Genomic DNA, 23,494 nt, shown 5'->3' with positions numbered 1-23,494 from the left:
AACCTTCTTTTACTTTCTTCATAAAAAGTGGTTGTGTCTCCCTTAACTTAAAGATTTCTTCTGATTGTACCTTTCCGTTCCCTCATTATTACTATTACTATTACTACACTACCTCACACCAACCTCTTCGTTATTGTTCCTTTATCTTGTTTTTCTTTCTCCTCAAATTCTCATGGTTTTGTGTGGCGCATATATATTGTCGCTCTCTTGTACCAATATTTATGTGTTCAAATAAATAAATGAATAATAATAATCAGTATACAGCAAAGTCGGTTAGAGTTTGTGTGCGATGTATTAATTCATCAATTATAAATAGTTGCGTTTTAGTTTAAACTATTTGTGTATGAAAGCTAGTTTTTTACTTATTTGTCCTGATCGAAGCAGGTGCGTAAAGTGCTTAAACAGTCTATTTCCGCACACACGACCTAAGGCCGAATCACTTAGTCTCGTGGCTGGTGTTTCCTATGTGCAGCAAAATCAATGTTCACGTTTAAACAGCGTTATGCGTAAAAACTTGTGGTTGACGAAGTTATCATGCAACATCCTTTTATAATGTCTTGATTTAGAACGTCATCATGTCAACTGTCGACTTGAAATAATATTAATGCATAAACTTCCCAATCTATTTTCATAAACCAATTATGACCATTCTATTTTAGCCGGAAGGTTATCTATTTCATGAGGTTGAACGTCGGCGGAACAGATGTCCACGTGCTCGGAAAACGTTGGGTAGCAAAAGCAAAAGCACATCATTTGAACGCAAGCGCTAAGTTAATACATTAATGTAATCATTTAGATTGCTTGTAAATATGTGTGAGTATTATCCAGCGAAACCGGTGTTTTCTTATTTACCGTAAAATGCATTGACTGTATTTCACAGCATTCAGTAGACCAGTCATTGCTAAACACAAAACCTGCCATGAGGGTTCATTGTTCCTTGGATATATTCTAGTTTTTATAACATAAACCCTTCTTCTTGGAGAATGAAAAAATACCTTATAAGTTTGCGTTTGAGCTACTCTGACTCCTTACCATTCATAAATTCAACAAAAATCATAGATAAAAGTGTCGGGCAGTTGTGGACAGCTGCATAAACTTATAAGTAAGAATATTGTTAGGGGTATAGCACTGAGTCCTAGGGCAGAACTAGCCCTTTTAGACTGGATCCCAGTAGACAGTCGTTTGTGCGCTGTCCGACTGAACGGAATAGTAAGGATCCGAAAAGATAGGGACACTCGTCGTTGCCTCTTCGTCGTCTCTGCCTATTCTCCCACTGACTGCAGCTCAGGTGATGTAAAAGATGAGTTTTACAGAAAGCTTTTCGACCTTCTCCGAAAAGCTAGGCGCTCTGATGTAGTAATAGTGGCCGATGACTTTAATGCTCAAGTAGGTAAACCAAGCGATGGGGAAAGACACCTGGGTGGATCTTATGGTGTCGCGGCTCAAAGAACAGATAATGGCGACCGTCCGTTGCAGCTATGCTCAGATAACCGCCTGTTTCTTGCAAATACTAACTTTAAGCATAAGGAAAAACATCTTTTAACATGGCGACCCCCTAATTCGTCCCAACGTTGGACCCAAATAGATCACATCGCTGTCAGCCACCGATGGAGGGGCTCGATAGAAGACTGTCGCTCATTCTGGAGCACATGCTTAGATTCAGATCATGCTCTAGTGCGAGCGCGTATTTGCTTGCGTCTTACTGGACGTAGGAAAGACGCTTCAAGGAAACCTCTTAAGGGCCTACGTAATGATAGTCAAGCAAAGAGTATATTTCAGGAACAACTAGGAAAACAGTTAGACAGCCATATATGTGATGCCCACCCCGAGGCAGCATGGAATGATATCCGAAAAGCTGTGGAAACAGCAGTGATATCTGTTAGTACGGTAAACCACAAGGTTAGGGAGAAACACTGGATCTCAGCAGCATCTACCGCACTGATAGATGCTCGAAAACTCATTCCACCTGGCTCTGAACATAATGAAGAGCGAAGTCAGCTTAAGCGCAAGCTGATAAAAGCCTACACAATAATCGTGAAGTGGTGGGTAGCGGAAGCAAGAGAGATGGAAAAGGCAGCGGCAATAGGTAACAGCAGACAATTGTTCAGACTTGTTAAGGAAACCGGTATTAGGAAGCTGACTGTTAGCGAAACACTCTCAGAGAAAGATGGACATATTATTCATTCTCAATCCAGGAGATTGGATCGATGGGCAGAACATTTTAGGGATCAGTTCAAATGGCCTTCAGCCACACTTCGGTTTCCCACGATCTCCAGTCAACCTGAATGGCAAGTTAATATAGGTCCTCCGTCCCTTTACGAAGTTGAAAAAGCCATAAGAAATCTGAAGCGTGGGAGAGCGGCAGGCCCTGACAGGTTTACTCCTGAGATTTTTAAGGATGGTGGTCCAGTATTAGCAATGAGATTAACCGAGGTCTTAGGTAGAATTTGGGAACTGGACGTAATCCCATCTGACTGGTCTCAATCACTGATTGTGCCAGTCTATAAGAAAGGACAAAAATCCTCTTGTGACAATCACACAATAATCAGTCTGACTAATATAGTGTCTAAAATATTAACTTTAATAATACCTCGACGCCTAACTAATGAGGTATGACAACTTAAACCAATGCATATATATGCCTGGTCTTACGTTGTAGCTGACTGACTGACAATGCAAGAGCAGATAAGTTTTTGAAGTATTTTTATCTTTCAGTGGTAAACTAACAACACTGGTAGCTTACAAATTAGGTACTGCTTTAGAACAACACATAGACGAGCAATTTTGTTTTCAGTTAGATTCTTGACAGACTTTAAAATACAGTAGTATTTATATGGATTTATAAAGACATTAAACCAATATAGGCAGTTTATGAGTCAGTGGCAACAGTGAAACAGGTTACATAAATAGACATGATAAGTAAAAAGTATACATTGATAGTATGACGGCAGGTGTACTAGTTGTGAGAATAGTAAAAACCTGAATCAATGTCCCACCACAGGAAGTAGGTCGACAATTTGGGAAAGTCGACACTGAAACAACACTCACTGTAAATTATGGAAATTACTTCGAAGTGTTCAAATAGTTCGACTGTGAATTGTATATTTGAAAAAAAGTGAACTTGTAGATACACATAAATGTGGCGAAACCATGTAGCTTATCTTTTAGTTGTGGAACCTCCGTAGCCTGTTAGGAAACAGTAGACAGGTTAGCCGCTGTAAAGATAACTGCTCTAGTTAGATCTACCTTGTGCTAAATCGCTAGCTATATATCAGTTGAACTGTAGCCTTTGTAAGAGGTTTCTGGGCAAGCGTTGATATCATTACATTTCTGTTCACGATATACAATTGTTTCGTCAGAAAATCCGGTGTTCGTCTTGCTGTGCTAATGTGTGGCAACTTGAACCGATGCATGTATGTGCCTGCTCCTACGTTGTAACTGACTGACAGAAAACCTTGTAGATAACCCATTTAAATTAACATGGTACCTAAGCATATCTAGCCAGCTCTACTTGCAAGATATCTTAATATTACCGCTGAACAATATCACATGAAAAAACCACCAACCAGAATCTCGATTAATATGACTTAAAATTTGTAAATTTTGAACAACATATATAAGTGAACAATATTGTTTTCGATTAGATCCTCACCAGGCTTTACTCTAATATACAGTAATATTTATATGCATATTCGAAATTATGAAACCAATCAAGGTAGTTTATGAGTCATTGATAACAATGGAGAATAAGTGGAAATTACAGGTGTACTAGTTTTGATAAGAATAATAAAGGCTTAAATCAATTTTAAACAATCGGAAATAGGTCAATGATTAGAAAAAAATATAGGGGATCCGATTGCATTTAAGGTACTCAGTGAGTTCCTAAAGTTGAATGCTAGTCTCACAGAAGCGAAAATATCGTTGGAATTTATTAGTGACTGTATACGGACTGAGAGATATCCTAAAATATATTGGAAATCTTTACGCCGGAACAAAATTTATCCTAATGCTAGAACCCTTAAACGACAAACACTCGACCAAACAGATTCATCAGAAATACACATAAACAATCTGGAAAGAAATCTTTCACAAAGAGAATCTATGGTCGATAACCTACCACAGGAAATAAAATCACAATTTATGGATTATATTAACATGGTAGCGAAAAGTAGACCAGAAAAATTAGAGACAAAACTAATTCGGTTACTGGAACCTCATAAACCTGAAAGAAAATTTCCTATGGACCCTGAGCGGTACGTTCATAACTTTTCTAGTGTTACGTTAGACATAATGCATGTAGAGGCTTTGTCGCTCAGACCTAGATTTGTGACTATGGAAATAAAATAAATCAACCAGATACAGATGTGCAGTTTGAAAATTTATTTACACACAATATATTTGGTGCTCACTTCACCAAATGAACTCACTACGTTTAAGATCACGTTAGTGGACATCTGTCAACAATACAAAAATAGTAAATGTACTGTGAAAACTCCACTTACCAAACACCGAGATGCTTTACATATGCTTATAAAAGACAAAACTCTAATCATAAGCAAGCTGGACAAAGGAGAAGGGCCGATTACATTGACAAAATGAACTCGATTTTGAATGATCCGACTAAATTTCAAAAACATAAATATGAAAGCAGAAAAACTGCTGACTAATTCATTTAAGGAATTAAAAAATAAAGGTATACTTACTCCAAACATACACGACTCATTTAAACCCACTGGATCGAACTCATTGCGACTATATGGTCTATCCAAATTTCACAAGACATATTTTTCTCTTCGCCCAGTTTTAGATATGTATAATTCGCCTTATCATAAAACTACAAAGTGTGAAGTCCGAATCTTAGATCCCTTGCACAAACTAGTCGTTAACAGAAGCGTGAAAGACGTCTTCGATTTCATTTCTAAAGTGGAACATATGAACTTAAATGGGAAACGGATGATATTTCTAGATGTTGCTTCCCTGTTCAACAATGTACCTTTAACTGAGACTATTGAATTGGTGTGCCAACAACCACAAGAAAAGCAAATCAATAATGGAAATCTTGAGGTTAGTCTCAAAGAAGTACTTTCGAAATTTACAATGAATGTCCATTTTGTCTTTAATAACACATTATAGACAAACTGATGGTATAGCTATGAGTTCACTTCTAGGTACTATCGTTGCGAAACTAGAAAACGGACCTCTCAAAGAGGTTATCAATAAGTTTGACTTCTACTCTCGTTACGTTGATGACACTTTCATTATTATCGATCAGAATATTAGAAAAGAAGAACTATTTAACAACAAACACCCGGCAATCAAATTAACACGTGAAGAGAAAATAGGTAATATACTTCATTTCCTTGACGTTTTGTTAAATAGAAAAAAAATGTTTCTATCGGTAGAAATGTGTCTAGAAAAAGCTTTTCATCAAGCCAATACACATTTCTTAAGCTTCCTACTTCATTATAAGAGAAACTTAGTCAAATGTCTGGTAAATAGAGCTATCACAATATGCTCAGTCGACACAATTGATAAGGAATTAGAGCTCATTCCTAATATGTTGATTGAAATGGGCTATCCACAGGGTTTCCCGAAGAAACACTTGCGTGTAACAAATAAGAAAATAGCGACATAAACGGCCAGTAAGAAACCTCTTTTCTTGAAGCTGCAATCCAATGAAGATAGACCTGGTGATGTATTACGTGATAGACTGACTAGAGCAGTGAAGAGAGCGCTTAATGCAGCCAACCTCTATCTATCGTATTCGACCCGATCTATGGCGATTCCCCAACTAAAGGATAAGTTACCTAGTTATGCCAATTCTATGTGTATCTACGAATTCAGCTAATCCTGTGGAGAAAGCTATATTGGGTGCACTACCCGGCAATTAAACCAAAGAGTTACTGAACACCTTCCTTCGCGGTTAGAAAAAGGTAATGTCAAGGCAATACGCAGCTCGGTTCTATCACACTTGATCAATAGCGGTCATGTAGTGGACAGAAACAAGTCATTTAAAGATATTTATTCAGTAGTAAGCCACAACAGTAGTCCGTCAGTAAATCGAAAGCTTATGATAAAAGAAAAACATACATTTGTCGTCTAGTTAATTAATAACTAAACAGAAAAACTAATCAATAGTAACCCGGAAAACCCAGTTCCAATTTTTACAATATCCGTCCCGTCATAACTTATCTAACTAGGTTTCTCATATAATCAATAGGTACAAAGTTCAAGGTATGTGTACTGGCCTACTGCAGGATTTTCCCTATACGCACCCCTATTGATAGAACCATCTTTTCTAACATATTGTCAAGGAAATGTTATTTGTTGTCAAGTTTTTCCTTACATGTAAATCTGATTGATAAGTTGCTGGTTTTTAAATATTCTGATCGACAACATTAAAAGTATCATCAATGTGACGACAGTAAAAGTCAGGCTAGTGACGCACAAAGTCGATTGTCACAGCTTACGGTAAAGGAAAAAAATCCAGGTATATTATCTGTTTCCGGTTTACATTCACATGTTACACTTTAGAGCTGAATTTGAAAGCGCCTCCAACGCTTCTGTTGACAACTAACTAGTTTAGAGAATCTAGGATTCAAACCAGCCACTTTGCAGTCTTATAGTATGCACACATATGTCTAAAACTTAACGTTAGAGTAGATCCTGACTTGTGAACTTTGGGTAAGCCATAGACGTGGTGTGTTCGGTTCGATTGGCTCAAGCAGATCATAAATGATTAGAGTCATTATCTCCTATGTTTCAATTTTTTGAGCGAACTAGTTAGTAGTTTATCCGCTTTCATATTTATATCTTAACGTGGCTGAGTCTTTGAAATCCAGTCGCAACGTTCGATATCGCACTCATTTTGTCATATCTGGACGAAGAATAAATGAATGGTAACTACTAGGGATTATTTATGGACTATTATTAATGTATTCTTATTGGGTAATTATTAACTATATATATATATAACTTTTATCGTAAGCTTTCATTTGACCTATTGTTTCCTACACTCACAGCCACTTTCGGTTTGATCTTGTATAATCATTTTTCATTTCATGGTGTGATGCGGTCTGGTCTGCTTGTTTATAAACTAAGTATGTTTGAAAAATGACATCAATACCATGGAGGCTGGGATTGTGTTCTGAATTCAACGGGCAGGCCTAGACGAGAAGAACCGATGGGGATTCAAACTTGACGCAAGGCTGCTAGTGCTGGTTGACGGTCTATTGGTTTAGCACAAGAACAAGGTCATATAAGTCCGTATTCTGAGTGGCGATTTTGTCAAGTGATAATTGACACAGGCAATAGTCATAACGCATTTTATCGATATGATTTGGTTTGTTCATGACAACTAGCCCTCCTCTTCTATCTGGCTTGCTTATGATCAGTATTATCCGTCTTAAGCTTACGTAAAGCACATCGATGTTGTTTGGTAAGTGGAGATTTCGCGACATATTTATCACTTGTACAATTGTCAAATGTCAACCATTGTGGGTTTGAATCTAGTTGGTTCCTCGAAAGTATTTGGGACCAAATCTGTCGTTTAGAAAAAGAAAATCTCGAATTGCACGTTGGTATATAGTTCATCAGTTATATGATCATAGTTCCAAAATTTTAAATCAAGCGATACAGCTATGATATCTAAAATTATTCAAATTGATTTGCTAACTAAGAATTCCCGAAACAGCGCAATATAAGGAAGGTAGAACAAGATAAGCGCAAATGGACGTATTATATTTGTAACTTGTAATAAGCACGTAGTCAAGTACAAAAACCACAGGTTTTGATTACACAAAATTCAACTTAACACTGGAAAAATTATGAACGTATTATTTGGCGTCAATAGAGGAATTACGTTTTAATTTTCGACATCCGAGAGATTCCACTAACTTCGTACCTAACGTCTCAAATCTACTTTTTGCTACCGTGTCGACATAGTCCATAAATCGTGATTTCATCCCCAGTGGTGAGCTTTCGACATTATATTCGCGTTGGAAAAGGCTTCTTTCTATTTCATCGCTATCACTCACTGATAAACTGTTTCAGATTGCCTAATATTTTTATATATGCACGTAAATACTACTGTATACTGAAACAAAGCCTGATGACGGTCTCATTAAAAAATATTTTTCGTTAACGTATGTTCTAAATCACAATAAAGGGATTCATAGCATTTTAAGTAAAGTTTGTATAAAAGTACATGACATCCACTTCAATTTAAAAAATATATTCTTCTGATGTAACCTAAACTACTATTATGTCCCTCAAATTTGTTTTCAAAATGCCATTGATGATAAAACGTGTGCGATTAGGTAGCTCTACCTATACTTACTTCTGCGTTAAGTAAGCTCTTAGATTTGTCTTCATATTTAAAGGTGAACAGGTACCTTTCAACATCCTAGATCTTCGAGTACCTTTAATACCTCCATCTCGTAAAATGGATTGGTACTCCCAACCAGCTTATTTGTCCCTAGACACAGTGTACATTTAATTTCCCAAATAGGGGCCTAATAACTGTTGAACGTATCTGATTGAGATTACTCGGATACATGCACAATCTAGCGAAATGTAAACGAAAAAAAACTTTCCCACGACGTTTTACCATTAATTGGATTGGACCATCTACGGCGAAGGATATTTAGATGGAACACTTCTAATTATCACAAAGAGAACCAATTCACAACGCTGCACTGAAATTTGTTTCAGATAGAACACATAAATAATGAAACTCCAATCATCCTTGGAGCTGACTTATACCATCGGCATAAACGACTGAACGTTATGATAAGTGAATATTCATTGTTCTGAACAACACCATTTTACGTTTAGGTTAGGAACTCAGTAAGAACGGAAAAATGAATTAAATACTATTTCTTTCTCACGTTGAAAAGAGAAAGTAAAAACGGACTTGCAGAAGAAATCGCCGACTGTAATATACATTCATGTAAGATTTTTTTTCGCCGCAATATGTATATGCTTTTCTAGTTTATCTGTCAAAGAATATATTATATGATATGAAACTTACATATTTTGTGCTTCCCACGTATAGGGAATTTAATTAAAGTTTCACGTGGATCAGCGCAAATGAATACATACGGACTTTGTGATGGTCCATCAGGTTGCTAATATATTAAAAATAAATAAATATTCACTGTATCACAAGCTTATGACTCATCAAAGTAAAATGAGGTTGACAGGCCAAGTGAAATAATGTGAAACTTAATACAATTATAATGCTTGTTGTGATCAAAACAAAAAAGTAAGCGGTACAAACAAAATAGTAACAAGCACGATAATGGCTAGTTAGAAGTAAACATTTAGTACCTATAATGTTGTTGTCTATCTGTACTTCCGAATTTGATTTTAAGTCATAATGAATGTCTTCAACCATTGGTCTCTGCAGTTTGAAAATCATGGTAAGATAGCTCATACTTGCCAACATTACTGATCTCTATTACATAAATTGATCGGATAATAATATATTCTTTGGCAGAAGTAACTTTTTGTAACTTAATTAATCCAAGCTGACAAACAGCTAGTTAACCATACACGTAAAACGGGCGGAAACGGTAATTTGAATAACAACAAATAGAGAATTAGCTGTAATAATTGTATGTTTAAGCGGTTATCGACAAGATTGATGAAAGAATACCGATAACAGCGATGCTGCCTTCCCACAAGGAAGGATAGGGTTAGAAAAGGTCGACTCTAAAAATACACACCTCGCCTTCTCCTACGGGTTTCCGTCTCCAGCAGTAAGGTCTCAATAAACACAGAGTTAACACAAAATGGTGTGTGACGGCCCCAAGTAGTTGTCCCTTGGACACTGCGGTCACGCTCTCAGGTCACTAAGATCACCTCTACCCAACTGCCTTTTCAGGTACCTCTAGAAGAACCTTTCCACGGTGTAAGCGACCGGGAAGTGGGAACTGCCCTCACACACTTGACAACACTCAAGATCATTGTACTCATAATCAATCTTCCTATTCAATTCCTATTAATCCTCCTACCTAGACTCTCAACTCTAAACTTCCTCTTCAAATGTCACCATAACCAGAGATTCTAGTGCGCAAAACACTGTCCCAGGTCTACTAAAACCTCACCCCAAACTACACATTGGAGCCTTCAACGTACACACCCTATGTCAAATCGATCATTGGACCTCCTTGACTAAAACCTTAGAATCTTGTACCATTGATGTATGCTATGTCTCTGAAACATGCATACAGGATCCTAGTGTGCTCATTCACTTGACCTCACCTCGCCATAACAGCGACCCGACGGCAAATCCTCGTGGACTGGCGGGTGTAGGCATAGCACCAAGTACGAGGGCAGAACAAGCACACTTAGAATGGATCCTTGTTGTTCGGCTAAAGGGTTCCGTAAGAACTCGGAAGAATAGGGACACATGTCGTTACCTTTTCGTCATTTCTGCCTACGCTCCCACTCACCGCAGCCCGGATGAATTGAAAGACGACTTTAGAGAAAGCTTTCTGAACTTCTTTATAAAACTAAACACTCAGAAATGGTACTCGTAGCAGGTGACTTTAATATTTAAACCAACCAGAAAGAAATTTAGATGGGTACTTTAGTATCACCGCTCAGCGAACAAATAATGATGACCGTCTGCTGCAAATGTGCTCAGACAATCGTTTATTTCTAACAAACACTAATTCTAAGCATAAGGAGAGACATCGTCTAACATAGAGACTCCTGCATCAAATCAACGATGGACTCAAATAGACCACATTGCCATCGGTCATCGCTAGAGAGGCTCAGTAGAAGACTGCCGATCGTTCTGCAGTACATGTTTAGACTCTGATCATGTTCTAATGCGAGCACGCATTAGCTTGCACCTGAATGGACACAGAAAAGCCACATTAGGAAAATCCATTAGAGTTGAACTCAACGATGAGAAAGACAAAGATAAATCCCAGGAACAACTGAAGTAACACTTAGGCAATCTCGAAAACGAAGCTGACCAAGATATTACCTGGAAAGATATTTTAAAAAGTTTTGGAAACAGCAACGAGACCTACTAGTGGTTTGAACCAAAGAGTTACGAAAAACCAGTGGAGTTCCGCAACATACATTGCCCTGATAGACTCTCGTAAACATATTCCATCAGGCTACGAACACAATGAAGAGCGAAAACAAATCAGATCTAGGTTAACCAAAAGTCTACGGAACGCTCGTGAGCAGCGGTGGGCAACGAAAACAAATGAGATAGAAAAGGCAGTGGCTGTAGGTAACTCAAGATAGCTTTTCAGACTAATAAAAGAGACAGGAATAAAGAAGTCAAGTGCAAGTGACAATATCTGGGAAAAAGACGACACTTATCTGCTCTCAGTCTACACGTTTAAAACGATAGGCGGAATACTTTAGGGAGCAGTTCAGCTGGCCTTCAACTACTCTACAACTACACACCATTCCCAAACAGCTTGAATGGAACACTGAATTACGCCCCCCGACTCTAAATGAAGTTCAAAAAGCTAAAGCTAATCTGAAACGAGGAAGTGCAGCTAGTCTAGATGGATTAACTCCAAAGGTATACAAGTATGAGGGTCCAATTTTAGCGATTAGGTTGACTAATATTTTAGCTAAAATCTGGGAAGTGGATGTAATCCCATCCATATAGTCGCAATCACTGATTGTCCCAATATATAAGAAACGACCAAAATCAGCCTGTGATAGCCATAGAGGGATTAGTTTGACCAATATAGCATCTAAAATACTAACCATAATAATTATCGGGTGCCTAACAAAGACTCGTGAACTGCAAACTCGAGAAAATCAGGCTGGTTTCAGACCTGATCGTGGTTGCATCGACCACATATTCACCATCCGTTAGGTTTTAGAACACTGACATGCTTATCGGCGTCCAACAATGACAGTTTGTCTTGACTTAAAAGCAGCATTTGACTCTGTAAACCGAGACGTTCTGTGGAAGGGTCTGTATGGAAAGGTGTACGTCAGAAATCTTCTCAGGGCTTTTTACTCGAACACTATCAGTCGAGTCAGAGCTTATGGAGAACTGTCATCTGATTTTGCGACCCCAAATGGTGTCCGATAAGACTGTTCACTATCTCCATTTTTGTTTAATTTCATCACAGACCTACTGCTGGAAATAACTCTCTCGTCGACTGAACTTTCAGGAATTGACCATCTACCAAGAGGTCCACTTATGGGCTTAGAATATGCAGGTGACATAGTCCTGTTTCTTGAAGACGCTGATAAAATGCAAAGTCCTTCAGTAGCATTGACCAACAATGCCAGGGTGTTTGGTGTGTGTTCTTCCTACGCTAAATGCAAGTTGTTGCTTCAAAACTGCCTGAGTCAGCACCTTAGCTAAGGATCGGAAGTGAAGTAGTTGAACACGTCTGATCAGCACAAGTGGGATGGTGTCTGACGAAATCTCAGCACGGATTCAGAAAACTCGTTTGGCTTTTGCCAACTCACGTCACCTATGGCAAGGGCGAGATATCCGTCTATCAATTGAAGGACGAGTATAGTGCGCAGCAGTTCGTTCTGTTTTACTTTACAAATGCGAAACGTGATTGTGAAGGGCAGAGGATACTCGCAAGTTACTAGTATTTGATCACAGATGTCTTAGAAATGTTGCTCGTATCTGCTTGGATCACCGGGTAAGTAATAATGGTTAGGCGCAGAGTATTAGCGAACGATGGTAAATCAGTTGTTGAGGTTGTAAATCTTCATCAACTGAGATTGTGGGCCCACGCATTACGCATGCCCAATCACCGATTACCACGACGCGCAATGCTGACTAGTGTTGGAGACGGTTGGAAGAACGTTAAGAGTGGTCAAACCATCAGTCCATAAAGTAACTAACTAACTCTTTTTCCCTGTGTCATATCCTTATATGCAATCTGTCTTTATGCATTTCTAACACTGAGGTAGCTGCTTCTTTTAATACGGTATTTGTCTTGTTGTGTTAATAAGGTATTGCAACTAGGACTAATGCATATATTTGCCTGGCATTAATCGAATAACCAGAGGTAACCTATTACTGTATTGGTAAAAAAAACACGACCAGAAAGTCAAAAATCCAACTAATCTAAGGTTAGCAGTTGTTATGATAAGATTTAATGATACGAACGTTGATAAATGTAAGTACAATGCAAAGCCTAAGTATCGATTTTGAGAAAAAAATAGAGTTAAAAAAGACAAGATTATGATAAAATAGGCGTAATGTATTCATTAATTTTTATGAATAAAATATCAGTCTATTGAATTTAAAATACAATAATTAACCCAAATAAATAAATGAGAACCAAAACAAAAATTTAAATTAGATCATTAACTTATAACACCTTACTTTTTCACGATATTCTTCTTGTGTTATCACATTTACAATATTAACTCGACCAAGAAGACAACTAGTAGGATATGATGTTGGCATATCTGATTTGGGGACACCTATAATTAATAATAGTAATAAAAATAAAATTTTGGAATATTTGAGCAATATCATGATATTAAAATCTGTGATTTCATAATTCTGCATTATACAATTATAGTATAAAACAGAATAGTGTGCATGGACAAATAATTACATCAGATGCTGAAAGTTTAAAGAAAATTGAAACCATGAGCTTAAATGTTAAAGAAGAAAGAGTTTTAGTTACTATCGTTTAAAAAAGATACTTATGAATATTTTCAGTAAAAATAAGGATCTCTTTAAGCGAATTACTCTTCAAGTTGTATAAGAGGGAAATAATAGATCTAAGATTTTAAAGAATAGCAGTGGTAAGTTTAGAACAACGTCTTTACAGCGAGATATTATCTCCACTTTGAGAAATAAAACTGACTGAACTTGAATGAAACGCCCAGGTTTTTGTCAAGATTAACAAAGAAATCCAAAGCTTTAGAACACACAACAATTTAGGTGAGTGACATTTTTAAAACGTATTTCTATATCTGATATGATGGAAAGAAAAGTCAATTTTCGATTGGTTTACTCATGAATTTTGTTCAAGATTTCTTCCGTTTTTATTCAATGTAATGATTACTGAATGTAGTGTTTGTTTTCTTTTCTCGTATGATATTTTATTCTGTATAATATGCGATATTCTTGTATTACATTGACATGAACTATGCTTAGTATGTGATTTGTTATAACTCCAAGTATTTTTCATATATGTGATTTCATCTTAATTATTAATCAAAATGAGTGTACAATCAATATATAAATAAGTGTATTTTCTACTAGAGTCGTCGTCGTGTTTTGGGGTTAATAAATCATCACTTATACCAGTCTTTGTGTTCTTACTTTCGAGTTGTGGAAATTGCAGTGGTCCCTCGTTCCGAGTATAAGTGATAAACGTTTCCGACATAACAATCAGCGACGACCAGATACAAAAATTAGCATTAAAAGAGCCAAGACAATAAGCATTAAGACGACAAGTTATAACAATATCAGACTAAACCTTAAACTTGTTTGAATGCTGTACATAAGTATTTATTCGATACTAATGCTAGAAGACCGGGATAATGATTGCAGTTGAAAGAAACTCAAATGGCATATGAATCCAAACGAGTGAACAAAGAATTACCATTTGTGGTGCCGATTTATAAGGCTTGATTAATTACTATTTGAATTCACTTTAAATTATTCGGATACTTTCATTACCGAGGTGTCATATTAATAAAACGCTAGTTATCGCATTTAATTTTAGTTTATTCGGAATTATAATAATCACACAGTCATAAAAACATAAACTGTTGAAAGTACTGAAAATAAATACTATCTCACATATAACAATTTCTAATCTGAGTGGAACTCCGCCTGTAGCTCTTCTAGGGTTACCACCAGTCCCAAGACCGGGTAAAGGAGGAGGGTTGGGCATAGAGTCAGCAATCCCATCCTTCAGAAAACAAACTAGCTAGAGAACACTAACCAGAAAAGACAATTTAACCTATGTCCTCCGAGTTCAAGGGTCTTCATTCAGACGAAATATGATGCCTCATGGAGGAAGCCGAGATTCTTCGGAAGTTAAGAATCCTATGCCTCTTCTAATAACCAGAGCAACAATTTCTATAGCTACATGAACTGTTTGGACAATGTGGGTGACAAGGAGGACCAATCATTTATTATTTATTAATTAGAACACATAAATATTGGTACAAGGGGGCACCAGATATATATGCACCACACAATAATAATGAGGATGGGAAAAGAAAAAAAAATGGAAGGTGAGTATAAGAGAGAAGAAATGAAAAAGAGAACAATAACGACCACAGATTAGTGTATGGTAGTGTAATAATAATAGTAATAATTGTGGGGGAAACGGAAAGGTACGACCAGAAAGAATTCTTTCAGTTAAGGATGTTACAACCACTTTTTATGAAGGAAGGTTACAGCAGGATCGCCACTGACTTCTACTCTGAGCCATATCTGATAACGTCTCTAGCCACTGTGTAGCACCATCTCTCGGACCCCAACCAGGGAGTCGTGAAGGTCCGACACAAGCCAGCCCTTTGCAGCTTTATTTCATACCACGACACCATGTCATGCACTGACCACCTCTCCGTTTCTTCCAACCAGTCCCAGAGTCGGCAAATAATGCACGACGGGGAATTCTCTGGGACGACATTCGTAGAACATGTCCAAGCCACCGAAGTCGGTGTTTCAAGATGGTGACACCGATTGCATTATCATCTCTGTGCCCGAACACACGATGCCGAACCTCTGCATTACTGACATGGTGTTGCCACTGCATGTCAGCAATCCTTCGGAGACAGCGATGATCGAACACAGAGAGTCGTCTAACGTCCTCAACTCGGAGAGACCAGGTTTCACAAGCATAGAGCAAAACTGCTCTCACCGACGCGTTGTAGATCCGACTTTTTACAGCCAGACTAACATCACGAAGGCGCCAAAGGTGGCCCAGATTGGCATAAGCCGCTCTGGCTTTCACTATTCGTGCATTGATCTCACCACTCACACCCCCACCAGCACTTATGCAGCTACCCAGATACACGAACTTCTCGACTACTTCTATCTGCTCACCATCCAGGGTGAGTACATGATTAGAATCCTGCCAGTCTTTTAGAAGTACTTTACACTTCAAAGGTGCAAAGCACATACCGTACCTACGGACACTGATTGCCAATTGATTAGGTTCGGATTGCATCGCTTGGGCATTATCGCACAGTAAGACAATATCATCCGCATACTTTATTTACTTATTTATTTTAACACGTAGATATTGGTACAAGGAGGCACCAAATACATATGCGCCACACGGATCTCATCTGATATGTGTGAGGGCTGTGATACTGCCCGGGTGCCCAAACCGAAGCAGGTGTAAAGGCGAGGATTGGCAAAGCAAGGACAGCATCCCTACAGTTGAAAGACATATGAAACTCAAGACAACTGTCTGCAAGTCAACATCAAATTCAGAATCTTCAATACGAAAGTCAAGACAGTTCCATTGTACGGAGCTGTAACTTCGAGAACTACTACAACCATCAACAAAAAGGTACAAGTGTTTATAAACAATTTTCTACGCCGGATACTCGATGTCCTTTGGCTAAATACCATAGGCAAAAGCCTATTATGGGAGAGAATAAACCAGCTTGCAGATGGAGAGGAAATTAGGAAGAAACTCTGGAAGTGGATAGGACGCACATTGAGGAAATCATCAAACTGCATCACGAAGCAAGCACTATCTTGGAATCTTGAAGGGAAGAGCAAACGAGGAAGGCCAAAGTACACACTACTCCGAGAGTCGGCAGCAGACATGAACAGAATGAGTAGCAACTGGAAAGGATTGCTCAGGACAGTTGAATGGACAGTGCTAGTAACTGACCTATGCTTCTCTACGAGGGGTAACAGGCGTAAGTAAGTAATCTGAGTGACATGATAATAATATAATCAAACTTGTATGTATCAAACAGTGCATTTGTTCCTTGTATTAATAAAACTAGTTTCAACTTGGAAAAGTTAGTTATTCTCATTGGGTATGTATTCAGATAATCGTAGTGTAATTACATTTGTCTTTTTGAAAGCTATATAATGCCTTTTCTGCTTCTCTGTTAGAACGTTTATTGTGCTGTAGTTGAGAAAGTTTTACTTCAAAGTACGGGTTAGTTATGTTTTCTCATACCTATCGGTGAAATAACATAGAACAATCTTACTTTTAAGATGATTAAAAGTAATCAGAGTTGAATTATGCATTTATTTGTCATCTATTCTGTACTCACTAATCTTCATTTAATGATCGAGATAGTCGATATTTTTCACAGTTACGCTCACAGTAATAATCTTTTACAACTGATTGCTATGTATAACAATAATAATAAGTTTATTTGACGTTATATGTTTAGTACAATGCGGAATTTTGGTATGCAAAAATAATTAAGTATAATCTATAAATAAAAAGACTAATCCACAGGAAACCTACATATACATATGAGTATTTACATTACCACATCCCTAACTTAGTAAGATTGATAGCAATTTATAAAACTAAACCTGTGTATCCCTGATATAGAATAAATATGAATGTTATGAATACTATAATATCATCTTTAGAAAGTATTTTAAGTCTCAGTAATCGAATATTTTGCACTGCATACACAACAAAAGAATAAAATATTACCAGCCTTCAAATATTTATTCTCGATTGCAGTGATTTCCTCTGGATCAGTTTTATTTACTGTCGATGCTATCCACAGACATCCACGATACGGAGTATACCATGTTCTACCTTCTTCCCTGTTTATGCAAATAACACAGAGGAATTTAACAAGCATACATATATTTAAGTAAATCATTTTTAATGAGTCACAAAATCTTTGAATAATTAATGGATGAATCGATCTCATAATTTACCAAAAGCATGTTCCTACTACTTGATAAATATGCAAAAAGATATGAAATAAAACATTGTGAATATTCCAAAGATTTAAAATGAAAAGAGAAAAAAACGAATAAAGAAGTGATAGATATAAGACTCATAAATCAATCTACATAATTTACAACCATTGACTAGGTGGATCTATAGAGAATTCAACCAACTTGCTTGATGCTATCGAAGTGAACGAGAACACTAATCGGGACAACCAAATGTATTTGGATGAAAAATTACCGAATATCTTGGTAAAATCTGGGAAACATGCAGTACTTCATTTGCACAGTGTCAATCAATTGTCTAAGTCTTGATTGTCCCTTTATTTTCACACCAATCACTATCTGTTCTCCTCTTCTCTTTGATCTTTTTAACGTTTTACAGCCAGGCATTTCAATTTCCATTGGTGATACATACTGTAGTGAACAGAACACGAGTGGGGACAATCGAATGTATTTGACACAAAATTACAGGACTTGTTAATAAAATCTAACAATCATTAAATAAATGCTTAATTTGCAAGATGTCCACCAATTGTCTCAAAATGACTCAAACTCCATTGTTCTTACATTTTCATACAAATCGCATCCCGTTTCCATTCTTTACTGTTCGATCCCCTTTTCTCTCTGCTGCCAGACCTTCTGCTTACGACTAACATATACTACTTATGTCAATATAAGTAGCACACACTACACCATAACTAACGCACAACGTTACACAAACAGGAGCACGGTGTGCAAACTGCTTAATTATTGAGTAAATAAAATAGAATAGTAACTGATATTTTGATATGAATTATGATGAATCATTCTTATCTCAAGCCACTAGTCGAATGAAAATCAATTCTACAATTTTGATGAAGAAATCAAACTGCCTTACTCCATTGGAAAATATTTTAGGGACTAATCTATGAATCACGTCTGATCAGTAAACAAACTGTTTTTTGAATGACTAGCATTGTATCAAAGCTTTTGAATGTAAATAATTTTTTTTCGAGAAAATACCATACATTTGTATCAATTGTAAAACAAAAATTGGCTTTAAAAATGCATACGAGGACTTACAACTTGATTCCACGCACTAATAATGAAGCCCAAGGTTGATGAAGGCTTAAACAATAACCTTCATCGACAAGTTGTCTTGACTCATCATCTTGTATTCGTAAAAGAGAGGTTGATTGATTTAATGCCACAATGACAGGATTTTGATCATCATAGTTTTTGCTATCCATAGATTGAGGTATAAACTACAAAAAAGTGATTTTCACGCAATACTAGGGTTTTGACATTAAAATGAAATCTTTTTAAAGGTTAACTTTAAATGCACGGCTATTTTTTAAATTTTTTTCTAGTGAATTATTTTTTCAACCCCATTTACCAATAATTTTCATTCGGTTTCGTCCAATCAAATAGCTAGTTTTAAGTTCGTTATAATTGGTCGTTTATTTCTTAAAATTGATATAAAATGTCAGAACGTGACGACAGAGCACATTTTCTTCCAGTTATGGACGGTAGTAACGTACAAAGCACGAGCTCTGTCGTTTCTCACGTTGTCACGGAAACCGATAACCTATTCTTGAGCACATTGTATCCTGTAGTGCTCTAATCATTAGAACTTATGAAAAAGTTATGTATTGTCATTGTGCGGTGAGAGATTCTCATTTCCATAGAGATCGTAAGCCGTATATTAGATTTGTATATTGGAAAAATGGCCATATAACAACTAGCGGCCCCTCACAGCCCAATAGACGAAGGAGGTAATTTGATTAGTGTTATTATAATTTTTCATAAAGGACTTCCGTGAACATTCAATGTCCTTCCTTCATCTTTTGTACGTTACCAACTATCAAAATAACGTCGATGTGAATGTAACGTTAAGCAATGACGAAGAAGAAATTGTTTCGGTTACCTCAGAGGAGTTCGCTGAACGAGACGACGACAATGACGAAAACGCGTATGACAACAGACTATGTGATATTTTCAATCTTGCGCAACCGCCACATGAAACTGCTGATGCAAGTGCCTGGATATTTTGTACATGAGAAGCGATGTTCCATTTATTTTGGGCTTACGACCCATCACCACACGTCCATGGAATCCACTGTCCCATGTGCGGCGCTATAACGGAATCATAGCAACGCCTTTGTTCATGAAATTCGGAACTGTTAAGAGAACGAGTAAAGGCCCTTTTCAGTGCCACCCACAATTTCATTTAACTTCTTTTGTTTCAATTCCTTATTTCCATGGCAAAGGTCAAGTGATGAAGCTATCAAAATTCATTTTAGATTAATAATCACTATGTGATTATCGCCCACGTATTCGTAAACGCTTTTTAGGCTTTATCAAATATACGGTTTAAGTAAAGGATTTCGTATAGAAGAAAATTTCATCTAGTGAACACTAATCTGTCTAACAATAGTACACGGAAAACATATTCAGAATGTTTCAATGTTTTGTCATATAGTTACGGTAGACGAATGTAGTACGACAAGTTCACTAGTACAACGACATTATTTCTATGGGAAAGGTCAACTGAACTAAAACTGATGAATTCCAATTAAGCCTTAGTGATTAAGCAATATAATCAATTGAGATTTTTAATGATTTCGTGGACTAGTTGGAGTAAGACATTAACAGGTTTTCCGTTATACACTAACGCAGATTAAGTCGATAATAATACACAAAAATAGTCAGGATATATATTTCTACAGCAACCATTCATACGACTCAATAGGAGTCAGACATCAACACACAAAAAGTAAACAATTACCAGGACTAAACATCATATCAGCAGTGTGCTTGACTATGCAATTTAATTTGACGAATGTTTAACTGATATATATATATATATATATATATATATATATATATATATATATATATATATATATATATATATATAAGTTCAATGAATCCTGACTATATTTCTAGTGTATGTGATTGTCAACGAATAGAACTACCCATATCCTATACTTAGACCCAGATAATACAGAGAGAAGCTTAATAATAGCCCACCTACGAAGATTGATTATTAGTCAGCCGATAGGGTGACAATAGAGAGTACTATTGTGGTGCGTGCTACTTATATTGACATAAGTAGTATATAACGCGAGTTAGGAATGTAATGTCTGGCAGCAGAAGATTGGGAAGTCAAGAAAGGAAGAACGGGAATAGAAAGCAATTAATATGAAAATGCAAGAACAATGAAGTCCGAGACAATTATTGAACATTTTGCAAATTGGGTATTACAGTATGGTTTTTCTATTTTACCAAGTAACTCTGTAATTTTGTGCTAAGTAGGATTCGGTTGTCCTCACCTGTTTTCTCCTTCACTACACTATGACATCAACAAACACACAAATTAAATTATATAACGATGATAAAAAATAAAGAGTAGATAGAGTAGGGAGATTTGACAGGGGAAATACGAAACTAGGAATCACAGTGTTAACTACAAAACAGCAAGTAATGAGATGTTATTTTCGGAGGATTTGAATACCTTCAACAGTTTAAATTGAGAAAAATGAGACAACTTACAGTAGGCAGGGTTATTTCACCATTATTTGAGTTAACAGTTTTTTTATTATCTCCGGAAGACTGATTAACATTTGAAATAGTTGAAGATTTACAAAGTTCATCCATTTCTTCTTGATTTGGATTGTACAATTTCCCAGCTGCTTCATCTCTTGTATCCTTACAAAGAAATAAAGTACAATTATAATAACGCTTCTAAAATATTACGATGCACAACCACTTAATGAGACCGTTTCATAAAAACTTTTATAAGCTATATAAGTCTATATAAACATTCACATTTACATAGAGCCCGAACCAAACCCTCCACTAAATACTGATGACAAAGAATTCATATGAAGCATACTTTTGGAAATTAAGACATTAACAGCTTTGATTATAGATATTGAAAATAGGCAAATAGCCACGGTATAACGAGTGGAAGTGAAAAAAGTCACTTAAGGAAATAAAACATATCAAATGAGTAGCAATTCTAGAGGGCAATGATTTTTGTATGATAAACTTTCCAGTGACTTTGAGTTAAATAAAATACCAAATCTCTTGTTCATGAGTCCTGTGCTTTCCCATCATAGTTTGTCTTTTTCCTTGCCATAAAGTTTTATTCAATACCCCGTAGTTGCATCCCAACACTTGAGGAAAAGATTAGATTTCGTTGAGTATGTTTATTGAGTCGTTTTTAACCTATAAGAATCTCTGTTGGTAAAATATTATACGGCATCGCACAATTAATAGAGGTGTGACATTCAAACGGGCTTTGGAGAGTTGTCAATGTTCTCTTATTTATCAGTTTGAAAATAAACAGCTTGAACGTGTCTACGAAGTTTTCCGCTTTGTCACTGAATTGCATATGACAGAGTGATGAATAAATATGTTAATCAGTGATGTCATCTGATTGGTATGAAATGTACCAAGAAAACCGGGATAATTTGCGGATACATTAGTTAACACACTACAAATTTCAGTCCTAAGTTTGTTGGACTGATTGGTTATGCAGTGATCATTTTTGTACGGGACTGATTTACAATAACGTCATCGATTTTATTTGTAATAAGTAAAACCTGACAAACTATTATGATTCACAATCCTAACATTAGGGCCTTTCCGTTGTAACAAGAACCTGTTCTGTGAGTATGGTACAGGAGATGAAGAGTTAGAGACATTCAATACAGACACGTAAGACACTACCTGATTCGGAGTACGGCAAACGACATATCCTGCTAAAATACACAGAGATACTGATAAGACTGGAGCAATTTTATGCTTCAGACTGAAAGGTCGTCAATGCCCGTTAATTTATCCTGTATTTTAACAGCTTTTCCCATCATCCCATTTTTCATTAACAACAAACCCATCATGCAATGCTAAGACACTACACGTCTCACGTTACTAACTGCATATCAGAATCAGTAGGGTTTCTTCAGAGTGAGCATTACAAATAACAACAACACTTTTATGTTTCTACAAACCAGAACGACCTAGTTTTTTCTATCTCTCATAAAATGGTCCACCCTTACAATTAGTCTATTTAGCTTACAGTCTTTACCGAATGATAACTGACATGACACACAATTAGCAAGAAAATGTTTATGATTTATATATCTCTGCGGATGGTAAAAACAGACAATTGGAAGCTGTTAAACGGCTACGAAAAAGCTTTTTGGAATCCTTCACGGCTCTATTTGTAGTGAATAAATGTATTAAATAAGGAAAGGATTGATGCGCAAATGTTGCTACACATACCAACGAAACAGAGTGAATTCATTATTACGCTACAGTTTGGCTATTGTATGAATCAGAGACTGTAAATAACATGAAAGAATAAATGCCTAATGAAAAATAACTTCCCCATTTGTTATGAAAACCGCTGACCGACACCGAAATTTTAACTTAAAAACAGCTGAATTAATAAGGCTTTATGGCAGAAACTTTCGACATAACTCTTCAGTAGACAGAACTGTAGTAATTAGATATTTTCGATGCAGCTTACTATGTGTTATAGCCTAAAGCCGCCAATCAGGAGCAGCGAATTATCAATCGAACCAAAGACGCGTAAAACACGTGCGAGCAGCCTAGAGTCCTGAT

At 36.6% G+C, this 23,494-nt stretch overlaps 2 protein-coding genes across 4 annotated transcripts in view; one reads left to right on the top strand and one right to left on the bottom strand.

Moving 5' to 3' along the window:
* Positions 1-20,720, top strand: part of MS3_00001713 (uncharacterized protein) — a 33,646-nt gene extending 12,926 nt beyond the window's left edge. Inside the window, exons 7-8 of the mRNA XM_051209186.1 lie at positions 660-19,635; positions 19,672-20,720. Coding sequence (XP_051074620.1) covers positions 660-770 — 111 coding nt within the window. The 3' untranslated portion in view covers positions 771-19,635; positions 19,672-20,720. The remainder of the gene's footprint in view (positions 1-659; positions 19,636-19,671) is intronic.
* TRIP4_1 (Activating signal cointegrator 1) overlaps positions 1-23,494 on the bottom strand; it is a 51,665-nt gene that overhangs the window by 5,477 nt on the left and 22,694 nt on the right. For 2 of the 3 annotated variants that reach the window (XM_051219626.1, XM_051219625.1), the window contains exons 7-12: positions 21,416-21,571; positions 18,944-19,125; positions 17,631-17,746; positions 13,343-13,443; positions 9,032-9,128; positions 8,863-8,996 (exon numbers count right to left, since the gene is read on the bottom strand). In XM_051219626.1, coding sequence (XP_051074617.1) covers positions 8,947-8,996; positions 9,032-9,128; positions 13,343-13,443; positions 17,631-17,746; positions 18,944-19,125; positions 21,416-21,571 — 702 coding nt within the window. In that variant the 3' untranslated portion in view covers positions 8,863-8,946. Of the gene's footprint in view, positions 1-4,502; positions 4,621-8,862; positions 8,997-9,031; positions 9,129-13,342; positions 13,444-17,630; positions 17,747-18,943; positions 19,126-21,415; positions 21,572-23,494 lie in introns of those variants that run through there. The other variant, XM_051219627.1, reaches the window with a different exon arrangement.

Source organism: Schistosoma haematobium, chromosome 1 (genome assembly GCF_000699445.3).
Source record: "Schistosoma haematobium chromosome 1, whole genome shotgun sequence".
Taxonomy (NCBI): Eukaryota; Metazoa; Platyhelminthes; class Trematoda; order Strigeidida; family Schistosomatidae; genus Schistosoma; species Schistosoma haematobium.
This window is presented reverse-complemented; position numbering and strand designations above follow the sequence as displayed.